Source organism: Callithrix jacchus, chromosome 7 (genome assembly GCF_049354715.1).
Source record: "Callithrix jacchus isolate 240 chromosome 7, calJac240_pri, whole genome shotgun sequence".
NCBI classification, from domain to species: domain Eukaryota; kingdom Metazoa; phylum Chordata; class Mammalia; order Primates; family Cebidae; genus Callithrix; species Callithrix jacchus.
Genome location: NC_133508.1, coordinates 67,363,753 through 67,386,683, shown reverse-complemented (window position 1 = coordinate 67,386,683; position 22,931 = coordinate 67,363,753). Strand labels below are relative to the sequence as shown.

General features: G+C 54.8%; 1 protein-coding gene and 2 long non-coding RNA genes across 3 annotated transcripts; 2 read left to right on the top strand and 1 right to left on the bottom strand.

Moving 5' to 3' along the window:
- Positions 1-1,243: 1,243 nt before the first annotated feature.
- On the bottom strand, positions 1,244-7,499 carry LOC118155385 (uncharacterized). The gene is made up of 3 exons (XR_004745855.3): positions 7,414-7,499; positions 6,162-6,266; positions 1,244-1,357 (listed from the first exon to the last, which is right to left on the bottom strand). It is a non-coding gene; the product is annotated as an uncharacterized LOC118155385 (long non-coding RNA).
- LOC103794333 (uncharacterized) lies at positions 2,263-6,393 on the top strand. Its single transcript, XR_621663.5, has 3 exons — positions 2,263-2,398; positions 4,884-5,005; positions 6,104-6,393. It is a non-coding gene; the product is annotated as an uncharacterized LOC103794333 (long non-coding RNA).
- Positions 7,500-9,551: 2,052 nt separating the features above from the next.
- MATN1 (matrilin 1) lies at positions 9,552-21,889 on the top strand. The gene is made up of 9 exons (XM_035308458.3): positions 9,552-9,583; positions 9,977-10,047; positions 11,757-12,103; positions 14,660-14,882; positions 16,268-16,393; positions 16,873-17,289; positions 17,895-18,047; positions 18,875-18,955; positions 19,587-21,889. The coding sequence occupies exons 1-9, from the start codon at positions 9,552-9,554 to the stop codon at positions 19,634-19,636; spliced, it is 1,500 nt and encodes a 499-aa protein (XP_035164349.2). The 3' UTR covers positions 19,637-21,889.
- Positions 21,890-22,931: the final 1,042 nt, after the last annotated feature.

Sequence of the window (22,931 nt, the reverse complement as noted above, 5' to 3'; positions counted from 1 at the left end):
ACACCCCAACACCCACACCCACCCACATACCCCAACACTCACACCAACACCCACTCACTACACCCATATACCATCCCCACACTCACACCCCAAAACCCACACCCACCCACATACCCCCACACCCACACCCCAACACCCACACCCACCCACATACCCCACACCCACACCCCAACACCCACACCCACCCACATACCCCCACACTCACACCCCAACACCCACACCCACCCACATACCCCCACACTCACACCCCAACACCCACACCCCAACACCCACACACTACACTCATATATCCCCACACACCCCAACACCCACACCCACCAACATGCACACCCTCTACACCCTCTACACACTCACCTGTACCCCCCACACTCACACCCCCAACACCCACACCCACCAACATACACACCCACAGCCCCTACACACTCACCTGCACCCACCCTCTCACCCCAGTCCACACCCTCACATCTACACCCACATACACACCCCTGCACTCACACCCCTACTTCCCCCACCCCTCACGCATCCACACACCTACACCCTCATACCCACATACACCCTCATACCCACATACCCATATACATATCCTCACCCCCACACCCCCCACACCCAAACACACATCCACATACACAAGATCTACCCCCACACACCCATATACACACCAACACCCCCATATGCACACATCCATACATATTTGCATCCCCCCACATCCCCCACACCCACACACACATCCACATACACAAGCACATACACATCAACACCCGTACATACCCACACACACATCAACACCCACACCCACATACCCCCATCCCCTACCCCCTCACACCCCACACCCATATACTCCCCACACCCACACACGCACATACACACCAACACCCACACCCACACACTCAAATCGACAAGCACTCACATCTACACATGCACTCACACTCCCAGCCCCCTACACCTACAAACACACCTATGCACACACCCCCATCCCCCACACCCACCCCCCACACTCACATGAACACTCACACCCACACCCACACCCACATACCTGGTTGTTCAGTCCAGAAACTCCTCCCATGGGCCATACTGAGTGCGGGGTGGTCATGACCGGATGCCATTTCTGATCATGAATCACAGCCCTTGATGAAGCACCCTGATGTCTCCCAAATCGGGCATGTGCTCCACTCCCCAGGCCCAGATTCTGCTCTGGATGCTGGGGTGACCTCAGCAGGTCAGACTCATCTCCAGTTCCCCCAGTCTGGGGTAGGAGGGACAGATCTGCAAAAGGGCTGCCGTGACAGAGAAGGCCTGGGGGACCTCAGACATGGCTTGAGTTCCAGAGAAGGCCTCTTGGAGGGTGTCACCAAGTGGTCTGAAGGATGAGAAGGCAGCAGGAAGCAGAGTGGGAAGGGTGCTCTAGGCCTAGGCAGAAGGACGTGCAAGGACTCTGTGGCACGGGGAACAGGAGCTGGGTCAAGCCGCTAGGTGTGGCTTCGAGTGTTGGGGGCAGGGAGAGGAGGACAGCCAGCTGTTGGGGCCTGGGTCAGGAAGAGTGTTTGCACACAGTAGGGCTGTTTGGCTGCAAGCTCACCTGGCTAAGTTCAGCCAAGAAGGGAATTTACAGGAAGGACATGGTTGCAATTAGCAGAAGCCTTATGAGCCAACTTTATTATGAAAAACAAAAAGGGGGTTCATGGTGTTTTTTGGCTCTCATATAAATAAAAAATCCAGGGATTTGGGGCTTCAGGTATGGCAGGATCCAGGACTCCAATTCTTTAATAATGTCTCTTTCTCTTTCTCCATCCCTTATCTTTTTTCCCCTGGTATGGCTAAGCGGTTCAGGGCTTTCCTGAGAGTAAAGTTAATAAAGAGACCAAGGCGCTTTGAACTGGGATCTTTCACCAGTACCAAGAGAGACCTCATAGTGCCTTGAATGTCATGCCAAGGAACATGGACTAATCCTGAGACAGGCATCTTTGAAGGATTTTGGGCCAAGGAGTTATGAGGAAGGAAGGGCCCAAATGCAGGGTCCCCTAAAAGGGCTTGGGGAAATCGTCCTGTGGGGAGGCAGGGACAGGAATGAGTTTGAGCAGCATTGTCAACCGTCTGGTGGTGTCAGCTTTTCTTGGAAATGGCAGATTTCTTCATGGATGTTACCTGCTTGTTATCAGACCCACAAGCAATCGGTGCAGCATGACTCACAGAAATGGAAAGGGAGCTCCTGTTCACACTTGAGGCAGAGACCCAGAGACAGCAAGTGATTTTCCTGAGGCCACACAGTGATCGGAGATGAGACCAAGAGCCTTTCTTTTCTACTCCAGGTGGAGGCTGTTAGAGGGGCTGGGGCCCCAGTCTGTGTGAGCTGTTGCTTCTTGCAAAGACCCACAGGAAGAGGACCTGCTGAGAAGCCCCAGTAAGTGTGGATTGGGAGCAGAGGTCATGGGAGGAGAGAAATTGGCCCAGCTTTGCATCCTATCACAAGGAGACCGAAGGGCTGTGGCTACGTGTGTCACAAGGACCAGGAGGCCCTGAACTGGCCAGCATGACTCTCCCATGCTTCCCGCCTTCGCCGACTTCCACCTCTGGCCTGGAGCCGAGGAACAGGCGGAGCTCTGTAGTGGGATTGTGTCCTGTGGCCAGGCAGCTGGGAGGGGGCCACCCGAGGGACAGGAAATAGCTGGGTTTGGGGAAGTCGCATGGCCAGCCAAGCCAAGCGAGCCAACGATCGCCTGGGCAGCCCTCACTGAGGCTGATCAATGCCCTGTTTCAGGCTCACACAGGGGTCCTTTGACAGGGCTGTGATGGTTTGGACCCACTGAGAGTGTCTGTTTGAGCTTCATGCTTGGAAGGGAGCCGGCCCCAGGATGGAGGGGGCCTGGGCAGGTGAGGGCAGCCTGAACTGGCTGTCTCTTGGAGGGAAAAAAGAGCTGGTAAAATTAAACCTGGGGTGCTAAGCAGGGCAGCCTCAGGTTTTTCGGGGGCTGTGATGGTAGCAGGAAGGGTCCCTGCAATTGAGCAGGCCCTTCAGTGTGCTGGCTCCACGGATCTCCCTGTGGCCTTACGAGACAGGTGCTGGGTGGGGATCATTCCTGAGGTTCAGGGAGGGGACTGCATCTGCCCAAAGTCACGCGTCAGCCAAGGGGCAGAGCTGGGCTTGGACTTCAGTCTACCCGACTGGACCTGAGCTTGTCTCTCTGGACCTTTCTGGGTAACCTCGCCCTTCCTCTGGGTCTTTCCACCTCACAAGGCCCTCATTTAATCCCTCTGCCAGGCTCTGAGCCCTCTTGGGAGGGCTCGGAAATAAGGGGCAGGCCTCGGGGGCAGCAGGGAGATTGCAGCCGTTGCAGGCCCCAGGATGGTGGTGCCCAGCTCTGAGCAGAGGACATGGAACAGGGGATGGAAAAGGATGCACCGAGTTTTGGTGGTGCTGGACTCATGCTATCTTAGGGGACATACAACGAGAGGTGCTTAGGAGGCAGCTGGGTCTATAGGTCTGGAGTTCAGGAGAGCGAGGAGGGAGGGAGGGAGGTTGAGTTGTGAGTGCTATTTGCCAACATGTGGGTGGGATGTCAGGTTTAGGCGGGTGTTACCCAGGTTCTCAGAGGTGAACCCATCAGCAGGACGTGCTGCTATGCCGTGGCCACCCCGGACAGATCCACAGATGAAAGCACATGCCTCCTCACCCTGAATGTCAGCTTGACTGACCGTGTGTAGAGCCTGAGGCCAAGACAGCACATGGGAGGTTTCATGAACCACATGTGGCACCTTGGATCACAGGGACTGTGGCCTGAACGGGGACTGGGCAGGAGGAGCAGTCCAGCTGCACTGCACGCTCCTGGGTGGGAGGATAAGGATGGCCACTTTGTGGATGAGGAACCTGCCCTGTGCCTGGGGCCACCCCACGTTACTGGGTCTCTGTCTGACTTTTGGGAAGGCCAGAGATTCATGCCCCATCTGGTACTCTGGCGACGTCTCCAATTTGCAGTGAAACCATTTAAGGGTGAAGAAAAGCAGTTCTAGGTTAAAGGAAGTCAGGAGCGGGACCCACCTGGGGTTCTCCTTGGGTCTTTGGGTGGCAGCAAAGCCTCTGTGGAGGGCGTAAGAGGCAGCCCCTGTGTGTATCCACAGCCACAGGCCTTGCCCACTGCCTGCTTGGATAGGCTCTCAGGGAACCCATGCTCACATTCCAGCCTGTCTCCTGGGTCTCCAGGGGGAAGCCTCTCTAATTAGCCACCAAAAGTGCTCCGATGGTCCGTGGGCACAGTGGAGAGCTGCTGGCATGAGGGATCCGCAGCTCTAAATGCATAAACAGCATCCTCCTGGGAAACAATTTTGATGCCATCTCAGTGGTCCAGATGGTAGAACAGGACACTCACCTGCCGCTTCCTCGGCTCCCCGTACTGTGGGGACATGCCAATCTGGGAAACAGCAGGGCCAAGGTCTGGGGATGTGGCCAGGTATCCTGAGAAAAGGACTTGGGCACAGGTAGCTTATTTGGGAGGCAATCCCAGGAAATACAGTGAGGGGGAGTGAGGTGGGGACAGGATAAAAGCCAAGAAAATGTGCATTAATAAGCAGGTCACCTCTGTGGGCAACTGGGCTCACTCCTGCTGGGGACCTTCTGAGGAGCAGCGAGGAGCATGTCTCAGAACTGTCTGGTGGGGGATGGGGATGTTGGGGTCTTCTGATCCCTGCAGGCTGCATGTTATCCCTGGGGATGATCAAACCCCGGGCTGCCTGGCCCACTGCCCGAGTCCCTGGGAACTGCCTGCTGCAGCTGTGGGTGAGCTGAACCCATGGTGGGCTGAAGGGCCATGGGTCAGGGTCTTAACTGGGCCAGCTAGAGTTCCCAGTGCTAAACTGGGCTCACTCCTCCAAATGCTCATTTCTTCTTCCAGTGTGATTGACCGAAAGCGCATTCCTCATGGGAAGCTCTCACAGCCACTCCTGGGGTGAGGGCTGACCCTCTGGCCCCAAGTAGGCCTGTGGCAGGGATGCAACTTGTATTTTTAACAAGCAGGTGAGTAGCGTGGGTGGCCAGGTGTACATGACCTTTGAGTTTCCTTCAGAGCCTGAGCTTCAAGGTTTGACATTTTCCCACAAATAAAATGGGCCACCATGTATTGACTGCAAACTCTGATAGGGTGTTAGTGGGGGGGCTGGAGTCTATGTGGGAGGCTCTGAGGACTGAGGAGGAGTGACTCATTCTGTGCTAGAGAAAAGAGGGAGATGGCGGGAGGCAAGGAGAGGGAGAGAAAGGGAAAGAGTGACAATGGCCTGGCAGGGGAAAGGAAGCTGACTGTGAAGAACTTTAAACGCCAGCTAAGTCTGAATTTCCATCTAGAGGTGATACAGGGCTAACAAAGGCTCCCCCTCCCTCTGTCCCAGGGAATGGTGACAGCGTGACAGAAACTGTCACAGTAACTCAATGCCCATATCCTGCCCCTGGGCATCCAGGTAGAGTCAGGTGATGTGTACTCCTTGTCTGAGGCAGTTAAGAGAGATGCTTGCTGTCTCTCTCTTGTCCAAGTGGCCAGAGACAAGGACTTGGAAATGGTGGAGGCTGCTTTGGAGAGGGCCTATGTGGGGTCACCTGCCTGGTACTGGATGGTGCCATGAAAGAGAAGCAAACCCTGTATTAAGCCATGGTGATGTGGGGGCGTGTTTGTTATTGCAATGTAGCCTATCCTAGCCTGACTGATGCAAGCAGGTGTAAAAACAGTAAGCACTGGCCAGTTGTGGTGGCTCACACCTGTAATCCCAGCACTTTGGGAGGTCGAGGTGGGCGGATCACTTGAGCTTAGGAGTTCAAGACTAGCCTGGGCAACATGGTAAAACCCTGTCTCTACCAAAAATATAAAAAATTGGCTGGGTGAGGTGGTGAACACCTGTGGACCCAGCTACTCAGGAGGCTGAGGTGGGAAGATCACCAGAAGCCAGGGGGTCAAGGCTGCAGTGAGCTGTGATAGTGCCCCTGCACTCCAGCCTGGGTGACAGAATGAGATCCCATTTTAAACAAAAAAAAAAAAAAAAAAGAAAAAAACTAGAGCAAGAAACCAAGTAAACATCGATGTAGCATTCACTGCATCTCTTCCTCACAACTTCCCTGTGTCATTAGCATTAGAGTTCCAGTGCTACAGACATGAAACAGACAGGCAGAAGAGGGAGGGACTTACCGGAAGTCACCACCGCCGGCCTGTGACAGGGACTGAAGCCCAGCTCTCTTTGATTCTAAAGCCGTTTCACTTCACAGGATTCCTCAAAGTCTGGTGTGCATGCCACTGGCAGAAAACAAGAAAATTTCGGTGATTTGTGTATGAAAAAGCTAAATTTAATTAGTTTTGAATTTATTTGAATTTTATATGGAATGAATGTCTATTGGAATAAATAAATAAACAGTACATCAAACCAGTGATTTCATGGCTATTATTTCTTAGAAGGCAGAGAAATTTTTGGTTTTATTTTTTTTTTTGAGATGTAATCTTGCTCTGTTGCCAGGCTGGAGTGCAGTGGTATGATCTTGGCTCACTGCAACCTCTACCTCCTGGGTTCAAGTGATTCCCCTGCTTCAGCCTCTGGAGTAGCTGGGACTACAGGTGCGCGCCACCACACCTGGCTAATTTTTTTTTTTGGTATTTTAGTTGAGACAGGGTTTCACCATCTTGGCCAGGCAGGTCTCGATCTCCTGACCTTGTGATCTGCCCACCTCAGCCTCCCAAAGTGCTGGGATTACAGGTGTGAGCCACCGCGCCCAGCCCCAGAGAAATTTTTAAGAAGTGGTTTGGGATGACTTAAACAAAAAGATTAACTAAATACTACTAAAGGCGTGTGTGGATACAGCCAAACTGTGATGGTGGTGGGTGAAGAATGAAGGGGCGGCTGTCCAGGCTGATGCTGCATCCACGTTAGCTACAGGTAACTAACTATATAAATCACTGGTTATTGCGAGATAACCAGGTTTGCTCTTTAGGGAAAGAGGTGCTCCTGGGAGCACTAGAGAGGGAGTCCTGTGTGCTTTCCACTGAACCACACCACCCGGAGGCCTCTCCGTGGATCACAAACTCTCTCTCACATTAAACACTAATGGCTTTAAGTTTCTGGAAGCCCGAGGGGTGAGAAAACAGGGCGAGGGAACAGCAAAGCCCTTCACAGTTGCCTGTTCGGCTTGCGAGCAACCTCGGAGAAGTCCCGTCCATTTTTTTTCTTTTGGCTCATACCAGACACACTGTTCTCAATTTTGAGTCCTGGGGAAAAATGTTTCACATTTTAAAAACACAAATATTGATTTTCTTTCCTTAATGCATACGCTGAGCCTCCAAGTCTCCTCTCTGCCACCGCCCCCGGGTCTTGCCCTGCTACAGAACGCCAAAGCTGCCCTTTTTTTTTTTTTGGTGGTTGGGGGACCCATTTCTGTTCCTGAAAACTTACCTGTAGTGTATTTCTGCAGCTCTGCTAATGAGTGGAGAAGCGACACAGAGAAGGCGCCTGTGTTCCTCCGAGGAGCCCACAGAACTGCCATTCAGAGGTGGAGCTGAAAGGGCTGTTTCACGGGCCAGCTGCTGTCCAGCTAATGGAGCCTTGTGCCCTGAGCCCCGGACACAGCCCTGGCCATCAGGGCGGTGGGGGGCGGGGGGTACAGTTGGCCAGGAGACCCCAGCTCACGTTCTCCTCGTTTACCACCATCATGGCATGAGGACAGTATTGTCTCTCTCACCGCTGGTCACCATCGATGGTCCTCGTGTGACCCTGGGTGGTTTTCAGGGAAGTGGAACCAGTTTGTAGTTAGCTCTTTTCATTTATTCCTTCATTCGCTCCCAGATATCCTGGGCCAGGCACCACACTGGGTCCTGGGATTCAGTGACTGAGACAGGGAAGCCCCTTGCTCGGAGGGAGCACACATCCTCTGGGGGAGATGGGGAGACAGGTCACACCTTTATGACACCATTTTTGGAAGGGAGAGGCACCGCCATTGCTGCATCCACCGTGCAGCATCTCTGGAGGAGAATTAGACTTCAGAGTTGTAGGGGAAAAAGGAATCAGCAGCTTCAAGTGGTTTTTGGAATTGGGGAGGGCTGTGAATTAGGCACACATGAAATGTAAAAGGAAAAAGCCAGAAGGAAATGCTCTTAACCCCTTCCTTCTCTGACACTGGTGCAGAGGGGAACAAGGCCTGAGCTTCAGCTTGGCTCTGCCCCTACACTGGCTGGGTGGCTTCGGGTAAGTCAGTGAACCTCTCTGGGCCTCAGTTTCTCCATCTGACAAATGGGCCAACAGACTCAGATCTGCTGACCTCACAGGTTTATTGGGAAAGCAAAGGAGACAGAGTGGTAGTGTGAGTAACTGAGCCATGTCAAGGGTGGAACGGATCGTTGTCATTAGTGCTGGAGAGTGTGGTAGCCGTGAGTTGGGTCTGCTGCACCTGGCAATCGCTTTTTGTCTGTACATTTCCTTTGACTGAGGTAGAATTTACACGAGTGAAGTGCATAGGTCCAAAGTCTTAGAATTCTTCCCCTGGAGCAATGACAATCCTTCAACCCATCTCCCCCTCCATCCTCCTATTGCCCCTCACATGGTCCCAGTGAGGCAGGCAGACCAAGAGCTACCATTCCCACTGCACCATAGCAAGCTGAGGCTCAGAGAGGTTAAGTCACCAGCTCCAGGTCACACAGCCAGTTAGGAGCAGAAGTGGCTTTGAACCTGGATCTCTCAGGTAGCCAAGCCCATGCTCTTTCTGCTCTATCTCATGAACTACTGGATCCTAATGGAATGAAAGGGGTCGTTCCTGGTTATGCCTCTTTATTTACAAGGTTTATCTTGGCCTTCTCTGCACTGGACCTGATGCAGAGATGAATCCACTGGTTCACAGGTGAGGTGGGCCAAGCAGGGATGCACATGGGGAGGAGGTGCGCATGGAGGAGGCACCTCCATCATGCTACACCAAGACAGCAGCGTGGCTGAGAGCACAGGCCTGGAGCTCTGTACTGGCAATAGCGCTTCTTAGCTGTGTGACTTCAGACAACTTCCTTCAGCTCTCTGTTCTTTAGTTCCTCTGGGAAATGGAGATAATAACAGTAGCTGCTTTACAAAGTGGTCATGGGGATTAACTGAGAAACCTCATCTAACTCCTCTGCTCCTTGACTGAACCCCAGGAAGTATGTGCGGTTACCATGCCTAGTTTCCAGATGAGGAATCTGAGACATGAGAGGTGAAGTCACTTGCCCATAGTCACACAGGTAGTTTGCGGATATAGCAAACTCAGGTGACGTGGCTCCAGAAATTCTGTGCTCTTAACTGTGGTTTCCATTGCCCTGCCCGTACTGAGTGACGGTACATGTTAGCCCTCATTATGACCTTGAAAGATTCTGCAAGGCAGAGAGTTAGCGAGGGGTAAGGACTCTGGGCAGGTGGCCCTGCAGGTGCGATGGCCTGGAGGCCTTTGGGGAGAATCCGGGGGTAGCTGGGGAGCAGGGTGTGTGTGGTGAGAAGGGCACAGTGAAGCCGGGGCAGAGGCAGTGCATTTCATGAGAAACTTGGGGTTGTGGGTTGGGGAAGGATTTGGGTGTGGGATGACGGTGCGGGGCTGGGCCGTTGGACTCAGGTATGCCTGGGCTTGGGGTGGAGCTTCAAGGCAGCGCTGGCTCCAGCCCCTGGAGGAGCCACCCCCTCCACCCACCTGAGATTTCCCAAATTCCAGCTGCGGCTCTGGTTGCTTCTACAGGCAAAGGAGGCCTTGTGGTCGGAGGGGCCTCTGGAGCCCGGGCCAGGCGCTCCCGCCCTCTCAGGGCACACACACCTCCATTCAGCCGGAGCCCCGCCCCTGGGGGGCTGGGGGCCAGGGCGGGCTGCCCCCACGTCAGTCATCAGTTGGGGGCCACCTGACCCAGAGGCTGGGCGGGCAGTGGGGTTGATAAGACTGGACCCCACTGGCCCCCACCACTGTGCCGGCTGCTGCCCTTGCTGCCAGAACCATGAGGGGCCTCTCTGGTCCCAGGATCGTGCTCTGTGGCCTGCTGCTACTGCTCCAGGCTCCTTGCAGCCCGGGTCTCGCCCTCCAGTCCAGAGGTGAGGGGGCAGGTGTGAGATGGGGACACTGAGCGAGTGCGCCCTGACCATCAGCACTGTGGGCTGGGTACTAAGATGGCAGGGAGCAAATGGGATCCAGGATGGGGAGGGGGGCAGGGAGGCAGTGTGGGCAGCAGGCTGATGCCAAAGCAGACAGGGCCGGTGGTGCTGATAAGGGTCGGGACAGGGGTGCTCCTCAGCCCTCAGGGACCATGCACGTGGCAGGGACCGTGGTCTTCCAGGTCTCTGGGGAGCAGAAGATATTCAGAGAGCTGGCTGGCCTCTGGAGTTGCACCAAGCCCAGGGCAGAGCCCATGGCTCTTTGATGACAGCAGACCTGGGATGCCAAGAACTCATTCCCCCTTTGCGGGTCCTTCCAGCCCTGGGTTCCCGCGGGGCAGCATCACCCTCCAGAGTTTCAGGTTTGGGCACTGAGTCCTGGAATGCTCATTCTTCCTGTACAGATGGGGAAACTGAGGCCAGAGAGGGCCTAAGACCACAGAGTGAGATAGCCCCAGAGCCTCTAGGCTCCTGATCTACTGCTGTGTGGTGTGGCCAATTGCCTTCCCTTCTTTGGGTCTCAGTTTCCCCATTTGTAGCCTTAGCTAATAGAGAGCAGGGAACCAGCTGCAGGGTGGTTTCTAAGGTCTCCTAAGGAACTCTGACGCCCAGAGTCCCAGTCTAGTGCATGTGAGAGTCCGCAACTTGGGGGTTGGGATGGCCCTGCCCTTTCCTCTTTCGGATCAGCTCTGCTCAGTACAAACTTGCCATGTGATGGGAGGGAAGGGTTTTTGCAATGAGCCCCTCCTGACTGCAGGCCCAGGCCAGTGACTGTCATGCAGTAGCTTTATTCACTCCACTGGACATGTGAGATCATGGAAGCTCATAAAGGTGCAGTGATCTGCTCAGGACCCCGCAGAGTGGCTGAGCTAGGATCTGACCCCAGGCCTGAACTCACTTCTACCCTGCATACCTCCCAGCACATGGCACTGCCTTCTTGGGTCTCTGAGGGACACTTCTCCTCGGGGGCGTGTCTTGGGGGTGCACCTGATCAGGCTGCCGAGGTGGCCACCAGGATTTCCTGCTCCCTGTCCCTGTCTTCGGCAACCCGCCAGCAGGCGCTGCCAGGCTGAGGAAACTGGTTCCACTTTGGTGATTCACTTTGATGCTCACATGAAAAAGGCCATGTTGACAGGCACTACCTTGGCTCTCACGGCTGTGCCCATGCCTGCAGGGCCCTTCCTCGGTGCCCTCCTGCCCAGCCAGGAGAAATAGGTGCCCTTGTTTCTGGCAGCAAGTCTGGGCTGAAACCTAAGCATGTTTTCAAGGCTGCAGGGTCCTCTGCCACTCCTGGAACACTCACTGCGTGCCTAGCCCTCTGCTGGCTCCTCAGAGCATCCTGTAAGGACGGATTGCCAGCTCACTGTACAGATGAGGAAACTGAGGCTCAGAGAAGTGAAGTGAATGGTCCGAGGTCAGGACTTGGCCCTCTGTGTTTCTGAGCCGGGGCTTTGGCAAGATGCTTGCTGAGTGTCTGCACGTTGGCAAAAGGGCCCAGCCAGCCTAGCTGATGTCCGCAGCCTACTGGGCCCGAGGCCTCGCACCTGGACCTAAGAAGCTGCGTTCTGCTCCTCGGCCTAGAGTGTCTTCAGGCCCAGCCTCTGACCTGTGCCCCTGTTCTCTGCCCTCTCCCTCCTGCCCTGCTCCAGGTCATCTCTGCCGGACGCGGCCCACAGACCTGGTGTTCGTTGTCGACAGCTCTCGCAGCGTGCGGCCTATAGAATTTGAGAAGGTGAAAGTATTCCTGTCCCAGGTCATCGAGTCGCTGGACGTGGGGCCCAATGCCACCCGGGTGGGCGTGGTCAACTATGCCAGCACCGTGAAGCAGGAGTTCCCGCTGCGGGCACACGTCTCCAAGGCCGCGCTGCTGCAGGCCGTGCGCCGCATCCAGCCGCTGTCCACAGGCACCATGACCGGCCTGGCCATCCAGTTCGCCATCACCAAAGCCTTCAGCGATGCAGAGGGCGGTCGTTCCAGGTCCCCCGACATCAGCAAGGTATGTACCCGCCGCCCTGCCAGGATGCTGCTGCTTGAAGGCTCCCGCTAAGAGTTACAAGCTTTGCCTGCATACACGTGAACTCCCATGATGCCACATGAGGCAGCCATTTTGTAGCTGGGGAAACTGAGGGTCAGAGAGGGCAGTCATTAGACAGAGGTCACCAGCTGCAAGTGGCAGAGCTGCGATTTGAAGCCACCTTTACCCAGCCTTTCCATCCCAGAAGCTCACAATCATTTCAGTTTAGTTGACTTTGGCTCCCCGACCAGTCAGGCTCTGGAAGACATCACAGACAGGCCAGATACTTATGGGAGGAATGAAGGTGTGGACACTGCCACCAGCCTGTCTGGGTTCACGCCCTGCTCCACCATACCTCTGCCACCCTGAGCAGGTGACATCATCTCACTGGCCCTCAGTTTCCTGACCTGTAACATGGGAGTAATGATAACACCTTCTCCAAGTGCTGCTATGAGGGCCGAATTCATAAGCATAAGGCACTCAGAACGGTGCCTGGCAGTGAATAAGCCCCATCATGGCATTGGCATTCGCTAATTTTTAATTTCAGAATCCTCTGAGGGCAGGGGCTCAGAAATGGAAGCGCTGTGCCACCACCTGCACTGGCAGCGAGGACTCTAGGGAGAGGGCTGAGCACTTCACAGGGCTTGTGCCCTCACTGTCATTTCCAGGGCTCAGCACAGAACCTGAAGTTGAGCCAGTGCCCTCTTTTCCAGTCGCACCCCACAGGCTCCAGCACTTCCCCACCATAGCCCTTGTTGGCCTGAGTCACCACTTCCCTGCCCAGGACCCCAGCCCAGGGAGGTTCTCTTTCTTATCCCACCTCCATACCACACTCTGTAGCACGCAGTGGATAAATGAACACAATCTTGCTTGGAGGTGGTATCCCCATTTTACAGATGGGGAAACTGATGCATAAGGAGCTTAAGCAACTTGCTCAGCCATTAAGTGGGAAAATATATTTCCCACAGAGACAGCGGCATATAATCCCAGCCATTACCACCTCTCAAAGAAACGATGCATCAGGCAGCCTGTCAGTCTTGGGGCCAACCACAAGTTTCAGCATGGGGTGCTGTAGATGAAGCTGATGGTTGAGGTGGTAAAGAGGGTGTGCTGGCCTGAGGCAATCCTAATGGGGAGAGGGTGAAGAAAATGGGGGGATGACTGCAGCGGGCACATTCTCCAGAGTTAACCGGTTCACCCCAGTTCAGACCTGTGGCCTGGGGTGGGTGAGTGAGGAGAGAGCTCCTCCAGCAGGTGACAGAGGGGCTGAGGGCTGGCACCACTCCAGGTGTTCAGCCTGGAGTTTGCATGTGGGGGACCCACAAAGGGGGAAATCTGAAAGCTGGGTTGCAGGCGGAGAGCAGGGGCTTGGAAAGGCCCTGGGATGTGGCAGCGAATAGTCACAGCTAGGTTTCCAGTACCAGGAACCCAGGCCCCTGGAGGGGAAGAGATGGTGCAAGATCACTCCCCAGGGAGCCCAGGGTAATGATGGTAAAAATAATAGTTGCCTTTTCTGGCTTCTAACCGAGAGTCGTCTCATTCAACTTCACTGCAGCCCCTTTTTACAGATGAAGAGACTGAGGCTCAGGAAGGTGACCTCTAACTTGTGGAGCTGCATTTCTAACCACGGGCTGTCTCAACTGCATGTTACCAGGGCACAGAGTCAGGGCCTGGGGCTAAGGATGGGACCCAGGAATCAGAAGCAGACCCAAGTCAGAAGCAGAGAAGCAGCAAAAGGGGCTACGTGCCTAACCAAGACTGGGCCGAGCTGGGAGCATCCTAGCTTCAGGGCGGGTGCAGGCAGGGGATCACGAAGCTGGGTCTCAGCGTCGGAGTACCCCGCCCCTCTCTTTCCAGGGTACAGACAAGAGGAGTCTAGTGGGAGGAGAGCAGGCAGATTCTTTCCCTCTCTGAAGGGGCATGCATCATCCTGGGGAGTGGAGGAAAAGGGTGTATCTTCCTTGGGTTGGTCCCTTGGGCATCCAGTGGGAGTGGTGCTCCGACTGGTCGCGGGTGCAAGGTTCTGGAGCTTAGAGGCACAAGGACAGCGCAACGGGAGGCGGCTGCCCCATCCCTTAGCCTCTGCTGCCATCTGGTGGTCAAAGCGCAGAACTGCACCACGTGGGGCCCGCAGAACTGCACCAAGTGCAGCCAGGGGACTCTCGGCCTGGCCTCTCCGGGGCACGAGGGGCGCCGCACGGCGCCCACAGCCATCAGTCTAAGGAACCTGCCCTCAGCGGCCTCAGTCAGAGGGGAAGGCATGGCCCTGACCTCAGAGGGCCCAGTTTGGCGACAGGGCATCACATCCGGGCATCTCGGAACTGCCTGCCCGAGAGAGGCGACGCAGAAGGGAAGCCCCTTGGCCACGTTTCTCAAAGGAAACGGGTCTCCATTATGGCTATCCAGGTCCTGTTCCCCGGGGCGCCGCCTGGCTGTGCGACCCCGGCAGTCCCTCTGCCCCCTGGCCATAGCCTCCTCTCCTGGACAGTCCGGTGGGCTTCCCAGAGGCCCGGCGTCACACCGCCCCGCGTGTCGCAGGTGGTCATCGTGGTGACGGACGGGAGGCCCCAGGACAGCGTGCGGGACGTGTCTGCGCGGGCTCGGGCCAGCGGCGTCGAGCTGTTCGCTATCGGCGTGGGCCGCGTGGACAAGGCCACGCTGCAGCAGATCGCCAGCGAGCCGCAGGAGGAGCACGTCGACTACGTGGAGAGCTACAACGTCATCGAGAAGCTGTCCAGGAAGTTCCAGGAGGCCTTCTGCGGTGCGCTGGCAGGCGGGGACGGAGCCAGGGCAGGGGCGGAGACAGCGAGAGCGGCGGGGTGGGGCCAGGGCAGGGGCGGGGCCTAGGCGGAGGCGGAGACAGAGAGAGCCAGTGTCAGGGAGGGGCAGGGGCGGGGCGGAGACAGAGAGAGTCGGCGCCCGGGCGGAGCAGGGGCGGGGAAGAGGCGGAGACGGAGGCGGAGAGAGTCGGCACTGGGGCGGAGCAGGGGCGGGCCGAGGCGGAGACGGAGAGAGTTAGCGCCGGGGCGGGGCACGGGTGGGGCCAGGTCAGGGGCGAAGACGGAGAGAGCGACAGGGCGGGGCCAGGGCTGAGCTGGAACGTAGCCATGGCAGGGGCGGAAACTAAGAGTCCCCGCTAAGGCGGGCCAAGGCCAGAGGCGGGGCCAGGGCTGAGGTTAAGACAGAGAAAGACAGCGTTGGGGCGGGGCCTCATCAGAGTGGGGGGCCTAGCCGGGGCGGTAGCCTATAAAACGGCGGGGACTGCGTTACATGGCAACATCAGGGCGGGGCCAGGGCTGGGGGCTGGGTCTAGGTGGTTTGGGGTCGAACCTGGTTGAGACTGAGGTGGTGCCGGAACCGGGGGTGTGGCCGTAGCTGGGGCGGAGCTTGATACAGAGGAGGGTCTCCAGCCCCAGGTTAAGGGAGTTGGGGAAAGGCAATGTTAAGACCCCTTTTATGTGGCGGAATCCTGGCAGGGACTAAGGAGGGCCTGGAGCCCAGGTAAGAGAGCTCCCAGAAAACCTATATGTATTTCTGTGTCGGGAGTTTTGGGTGTCAGAGTTTTCTGTGATGCGGGAGAGTCGGAGGGGCCTGGGTACTGGCAGAAGGTTCAGAGCCCGTCTAGGAGGGGAGGTGTGTGTGGGGATCTTTGGGATGTGACCAGCAGGGGTGGGGTGTCCAGTAGCATAGGATCGGGCCAGGGCAGGGACTTTACCCATTTATAAAATGGGTCTAAGAAGAACATGCACGTTAGTGCTCTGCCACGGGCTCTGAGCACGTTATTGCGAGGATCATTGGTATGTAACGGACATGTGCTGTGTTCATTGTATGCTGTTCTAGGCACTTGGGTGTCTTGATACAGGAGTGAATTAAACAGACTAAAGTCCCTGACCCTTGGCCTTTACCTTTTTAGTGGGACTTGTAATTTTTATCATCAGCGTTATGATCTTCTTCAGGGATATAGGCCCTGGTGCAGTGACCCCAGACCTGGGCTGAGAGTCGGGGGCCTGGGCCCCAGTACGTTGGAGGCCTTAGTTTTCCTGAGTCTGGAGGGGGGCCTGGTATCCACAGTCAGTGAGGGACACACTGTCTGAAGAGCCCAAGGCTCTGTGATTGTGAGATCTGAGCTACCCCTTGTCCCTGCAGTGGTGTCAGACCTGTGTGCCACGGGGGACCATGACTGTGAGCAGGTGTGCATCAGCTCCCCTGGCTCCTACACCTGTGCCTGCCGTGAGGGCTTCACTCTGAACACCGATGGCAAGACCTGCAATGGTCAGTGGAGTGGACGCAGGGTCGCCCTGGGCGGGGTGTGGAGGGATGGCGGTGAGGTTTCAGCAACTCCCCAGGGAACCCATTCAAGCCTCCCTGCACCTTACCTCTGAACCTGTCTTCAAAGCAGACAGCTGCCTTTCAGAGTCTGGTGAGAGACAGATGCTGTTGAGAATTCTCACCTGACTTTTGTCCCTGTTTTCAACACAATGGCTGGTGGGTTTAGTGTGGTGGAAGGACTCACATAGTCTCAAAATCAAATCCTGGTGCCACCACTTCTGAGCTGTGTGATCTCACAGCTGTTGGAGTTTCAGTTTCCAATACTGTAAAGTGGAACCAGTCACCTTGGCTTTATAGAGACAGTTCTGAGGGCAAAATGGAATGATCCTTAGCATAGAGCTTGGTGTGTGGTGGGTGCCCAGGGAGCAGGATGGATGACTGTGTCCTTCAGCTTCATCCACTCACCTTCCTGCCCTCCCCAGTCTGCAGTGGTGGTGGTGGCAGCTCGGCCACTGACTTGGTCTTCCTCATCGATGGATCCAAGAGTGTGCGGCCAGAGAACTTTGAGCTGGTGAAGAAGTTCATCAATCAGATCGTGGATACGCTGGACGTGTCAGACAAGCTGGCCCAGGTGGGGCTGGTGCAGTACTCAAGCTCTGTGCGCCAGGAGTTCCCCCTGGGTCGCTTCCACACCAAGAAGGACATCAAGGCGGCTGTGCGGAATATGTCCTACATGGAGAAAGGCACCATGACTGGGGCCGCTCTCAAGTACCTCATCGACAATTCCTTTACTGTGTCCAGTGGGGCTAGGCCTGGGGCCCAGAAGGTGGGCATTGTTTTCACTGATGGCCGGAGCCAGGACTACATTAATGATGCTGCCAAGAAGGCCAAGGACCTCGGTAGGTGCTGCCTTCCTGGACCGTGGACACCACTCATGGCCAGGGGTACACACATGGCCAGGGGTAGCCCATAGTTTGTCTTGGTGTCCTCTGATTAGTGCCCTAAACCCAGGTGAGTTTGAATGAGGAGGATTAGTTAGTCCAGTTCTCTCTTATACCCATGACAAAATTGAGGCCCCAGAAAGGTAAAGTGAGTTGTTTTAATGGTTCATTTGTAAGTGAGGCTTGGAATTTTTCCAGCTGGATATTCCCAAGAACACATCAACTGTTGGAGGGCAACTCTACTTTGGAATAAGCCTGAGCTTCAGTTTTGCCACCTATTAAATGAGGAAAAAAATAACCACCAGATGGATGGTTATTAGGGTTAAATAAAGCTTGCTGTACAAAGCTTCCCGTACAGGAAGTCTGTATTGGGTCTAACACAGAATAGAACCTCAGTAAATGTTGGTTTCCTCATTGTTCTTGTTCCAGGCGTTGTGCTTGCAATTCCAGCAGCTGCCAGCAGGAGGTGTGTGGTGTTGGCTGCCTAAGCATTCCCCAGGAGGCTCAGCCACATGGCTGCCCATCCCCACATCCAGCCTTACTTGTCTTGTTCCTCCTGGCAGGCTTTAAGATGTTTGCTGTGGGAGTGGGCAATGCTGTGGAGGATGAGCTGAGGGAAATCGCCTCAGAGCCTGTGGCAGAGCACTACTTCTACACGGCTGACTTCAAGACCATCAACCAGATAGGCAAGAAGTTGCAGAAGAAGATCTGTGTGGGTGAGTGAGGCCAGGGCTGGCATCGATGGAAAGGGCAGGTGGGGCACTGTATAGGTGGAGCTATCCTGGAATGTGGGTGGGGAAAAGCAGGGGCTGAGGCGGCACCAAGAGTTGGCAGAACCAGTAGGTGGGCTGGCGAGTACAGCTCTTATTACTAGCAAACGTGCTGAATGCTCATTACGTGGCTGGCACTGTTCTCAGTGCTCTCTGGATATGACATCATCCAATCCTATTTGGTAGGAATGTCATCATCCCCATTATACAGATGGGATAAACAAGGCCAAAGGGGTGGGACAACTGTTAGTAGCTGGGAGAGCCAGGACTTGATCCCTATTGCCTTTCTGTTCTTCTCTGGTGACCTCACCAGCTGGTTCCTAGTGGTAAGGAGAATGGGCTTGAGAGCCAGACACGCCTGGGCCTGTGTCTTTGCTCTGACACTGTTGGCCATGGGCAAGTTGTTTCACTTCTTGGATTCTTCACTTGTAAAATGGGATTAATGACTTCAAACCCAAAGGGTTGGGGTGAAGTCACTGAGGTGACATCAAGGCCCCTAATGGTGTTCTTCATGTAGCAGGTACAGGGAGGAGCTTGTAGTTCACTCTCAGGGCTCCAAGGGATTAGAAAGACGTTCAGGGCTCACCCCTCCATCACTCCTAAGGGTGATGTCTCAAGGACTATGTCTCCCTGCCTCCTCAGGTCACCTAAGCCCCTCACTCTTCCAAGACTCTTGAGTCCTGGTTGTGGGCAGTGATAGTCTCCCCCCCGTCCCCGCCCCGGGCAACCACTCAACAGTTCCTCTCTCTTTCCCACTTTCCTGTCTCCTGCAGAGGAAGACCCGTGTGCCTGCGAGTCCCTGGTGAAATTCCAGGCCAAAGTGGAGGGGCTGCTGCAGGCCCTGACCAGGAAACATATCCCTTCCCAGAGGTGGCTGGGGCCGGGGAGGGGTGCAGGCCAGTGTTGGAGGAGGCGGAGGCATGGCCCAAGTGTGGTTGGTTGGGCAGGCTTCTCTTGGCCTGCCTCCTGCTGATGGGCTGCATTCTGGCGGAATAGGCTGAAACCAACTTGGGGGCAGACTCTGTCAAAAGCAGAGACTCGTAGAAGGTAAACAGAGAAATTGAGGCAGAAGCCAAGATATAGGGACTGGACACACACCAGAGTCCTGGACACGCTCTGAAGAACATGGAGCCTGTGGACACCCCATTTCTCAGGCTCATGACGATGTGCCTGACCCCAGTACCCACTCAGAGGTGGGGCTGAGCCCCAGGTGGTTCCCTTGGCTCAGCCAGGACTCGGTGGGGAACCCAGCAGGGCTAAACCTGCAACTGAGCAGGGCTGGGCACTCAGGGCTCACAGTGACTGGCTACGTTTTTTGGAAAGCACCATTCTGAGGACAGTGGATGGGTAAGTTCTGACGGAGGGGAGAATGCACGCTGTAGTGGGGTGTTGCAAGGAAACAGGAAGCAGGGGCCTGAGTTCAGGGCCACACCCATCCCTGCCCTGCTCTGTTCAGCACGCACCTCTCCTTAACTCTGAGTCCACTGGAAGCTGTGAGCAAGCGGCTGGCCATCCTGGAGAACACAGTCGTCTAAGGTTGCCTGTCGCCACTGCAGCCTCTCCATCTCCTCACCTCAAGTGTGGCTCCAAGCGTCCTGTGCGTGTCCCCTGTAGCTTTGCCATTTTAGTGAGGGAGGCCAGCCTGGGAGTGGGAAGGGGTGTGTCTGGGTGTGTCTATTGGGAGTGTGTGATTGCATCTGGGAGCACCTGTGTGTGCATGTGCGTGTGTGCCTGAGGCTGGGCATGAGTCCGGAAGCCAGAATGTGAGTGTGAGAGTGACAATGCAGGGGTGAGTGTGAGAGGGACTGCGTTTGCATTTTCCAATCCAAAGCTTAATATATTCCCATTTTTTTAGTTAACCCTTTGTTGACTCTGAGTGCTGTGAATTTCTTTACTGATTTCTCTATTCTCTGATGAGAGACAATGAAATGTGATTTAACTTAAACACTGAATGGGGTTAGAGGCAAGTGTGGTTATTTGGGCACCAGGGAAAAGGATGGATGAAGATGCTGTGGGAGGGGATGGTTGGAAGGATGGCAACAGTGATGGTGATAGTGATGACAGCGACCACACCAAAACCAGGTGATGTTTGTCCTGACTTTTCAGTTACAAATTCATTTCACTTCCCAGTAACCCTACCCAGAAAAGGCTCAAATCATCCCCATTACAAATGGGAAAGCTGAGAGTCTGAATGATGAAATGACTTGCTCAGCACTGGGTCAGTTGGAGAGACCAGGACTTGAATCTAGGACCAAAGAACATCAAAAGAAAAAGGCATCAGGGAAAAAGGGCAAGGACACCAGATAGGACTCATTCATTCATTCATTCACTCAGTACTTACAGAGCAGTGCGGGGGATGGTGGCATATGAGACAGGCATAGTCCCTGCACACAAGGGACTTAGAGTTGAGCAGTGTGATCATGTCACCCCACCCCAGCTAGAGGAAAAGAGCGTGGGTTTAGGTTGTACCAGGGGTTTGTGCCTCCTCTTGGTACCTGGGAGCCCATGGGGTGAGAGTGTGAGTGAGATGATAGGAAGGGCTCCAGCCTGGGCCTGGGCTGACCTAGGTGCCTCTCCACTCCCACCCCAGCATGCCCTGTTGGAGTTCTGTTTGTTTCCTGTCTATTGGCGGCTTCACCCCCAACCCAAAAACCCCAACACGATGGCAGCAGCCCCACCTCAGAAACTGCACAAAGGAAAGACTCCCGGCCCCATATTCCCTTCCTCCAGTCCTACTTGGAGTCTGCAGGTCATACCATGAGATCTCAGCCACCTCTCCCAGGCCCCTCTGGACCGGTGCCCCTCTGGAATCTCCATCTCTGGCCTCTCAGAAGGGGAGCTTTGGTGATATTGTGAACCTACTCTTGTTTAATAGAGCATTTTTAGTGTTACTACTAGTTTCACACTTGAGAGCATGTCTAAAAGGCTTTTACAAGAAGCTCAGACCACACCGGAAGATCTTCCGCAGAGGCAGTTCAAAGAGGCGGAATAACAACACCAACAGTACCCAAGAGCCACATCAGCACAACAGCACAACAGCACGACAGCAGAGTGATTTAACCGGGACATAGCCACGCTCTCCCCCGTGACCTCACCCCACCTCCTGCGCTGTTCACCAAGCCCTTTCTCTGTGCCCGTCCCTGGGGTAGGAGTTTTTCTGCTGTCCAAGGACGTTCCTTGTCACAGCCACCCAAGAAGTAATTACTCTACCCATCCTTCCTTTCTTCTGAGATTTCCACCACTCTCCTCCCCACACAGGTGGGGCGAGGGAGAGGCAGGTGAGCTGATGTGAACAGAAAAGGCTCAGCAGTGTTTCTCCAAGGAGGAGGAGAGGGTCGTTGGCCGATGCCATGGCCTGGGAGCTGGTGGGCAGAAGCAGCAGATGCCCTTGATGAGTGGAGTGAGAGATGGGGTGGAAGCCCTGTCTGGGAATAGGACCTCATTCTTCCCTGCCCGGTGGGTGGCGTAGCTGGCAGGACCTTGTCACCAGGCTCCGAGAAAGGCAGGGACCAGCTTCTTGGGGTCTTTCCATCCCAAACTCTTGCCCTTAACTCATCAGTGTTCTCCCCATGGCTACTCCAGGTCCTCATGAAATCCGTCCTGTCCATGGTCTTCCCACGTCTCTCTCTGCTCTAGGTCTGATTTACAGAAGGTTATAAATGAATCCCAGAAAGAAAGAAAACTGGCATCTCCCGAGGGCAGCTGTGGTCTACTGACAGATGGCACGTTATTTTGTAACCTATAATTTTGTTCTTTTTTGAATTTTGTATAAATAAACAGGACTAAACTAATTAGGATTGTTCTTTTCTTTCCTCAGGCCTTGGGCTACAATAGGAGTCTCCTGGCCCCTTAGTGCATTGGTTACCAGGTTTCAATAATGGGTTTGTCTTTGTAATTACAGTTCATTAATGGATTTACAAAGGAGAGAAGATGGTGAATTCTGCTAAGGGGATTGTTTTGCATTTCTCCTCTTTTAATTACGTGGTTTTCTCCTGGACCAGTGATCTTTGAAAAAATGGGGGTGGGGGTGGAGAGTTCTAATGCCCCATCTGTTCCAGTTGTGAATGCAATCAGGAGAAGACAGGCGCTGCTCAGGGCTTCCTGACACCTGAGGCTGGGCCTGTATCCTTTTCAGAGCCGCCTGTGAGGCTGCCAGGGGGTGGGGGTATCCTGCCACTCAACCCTGGTTTGCATCAAGGTATGTTGACAAGGGGAGGAGACCACTCTGCTCATGGGGGTGTGGCAGCCTTGGAGTATTTGGGGTCAGAATCGAGTTTGGGTCACCTGCTGAGTTGTTGTTTTTGGATGATCCCTGTGTGCCGGGTGATATATACACAATTTTCAGTTCGAACTTCTCAGTGATGATTTTAATAAACTTGTTTCGCAGACGGGGACACCAGGGCCAGATGTAAAGTGTCACATGGACAGAAAGCCGCTGGGCTGAGATTTAAACCTTGAAATCTCTGCCTCCCGAATCAGGGCTCTTTCCAAAACACTGGCCTCTCTGAAGTTCAGGCTCACTATGGTGAAAGGGGGTCCTATTCCTTTCTCCACAGGTTGGGGCCATCACTGGTTAACTGGCCTTCCTGCCTTTGGGCTCTTGTTCTTTAGTCCATCCTGCACACTGAGACCAGTGTGATGATCCTATGGTGCCCAGCTGATCAGGTCACACCTTTGCTCAAGAATCTTCTTTGGCTCCCTACTGCCTCCTGGATACATTCAAACTTAGCCTGACACCTTAGGTGCTGTATGATCTGGCTGCTGCATACCTCTTCTCACTGTGATCTCACAGAGGCCGCATTCTAGTAACGTAGAACTATATGAGGTTTC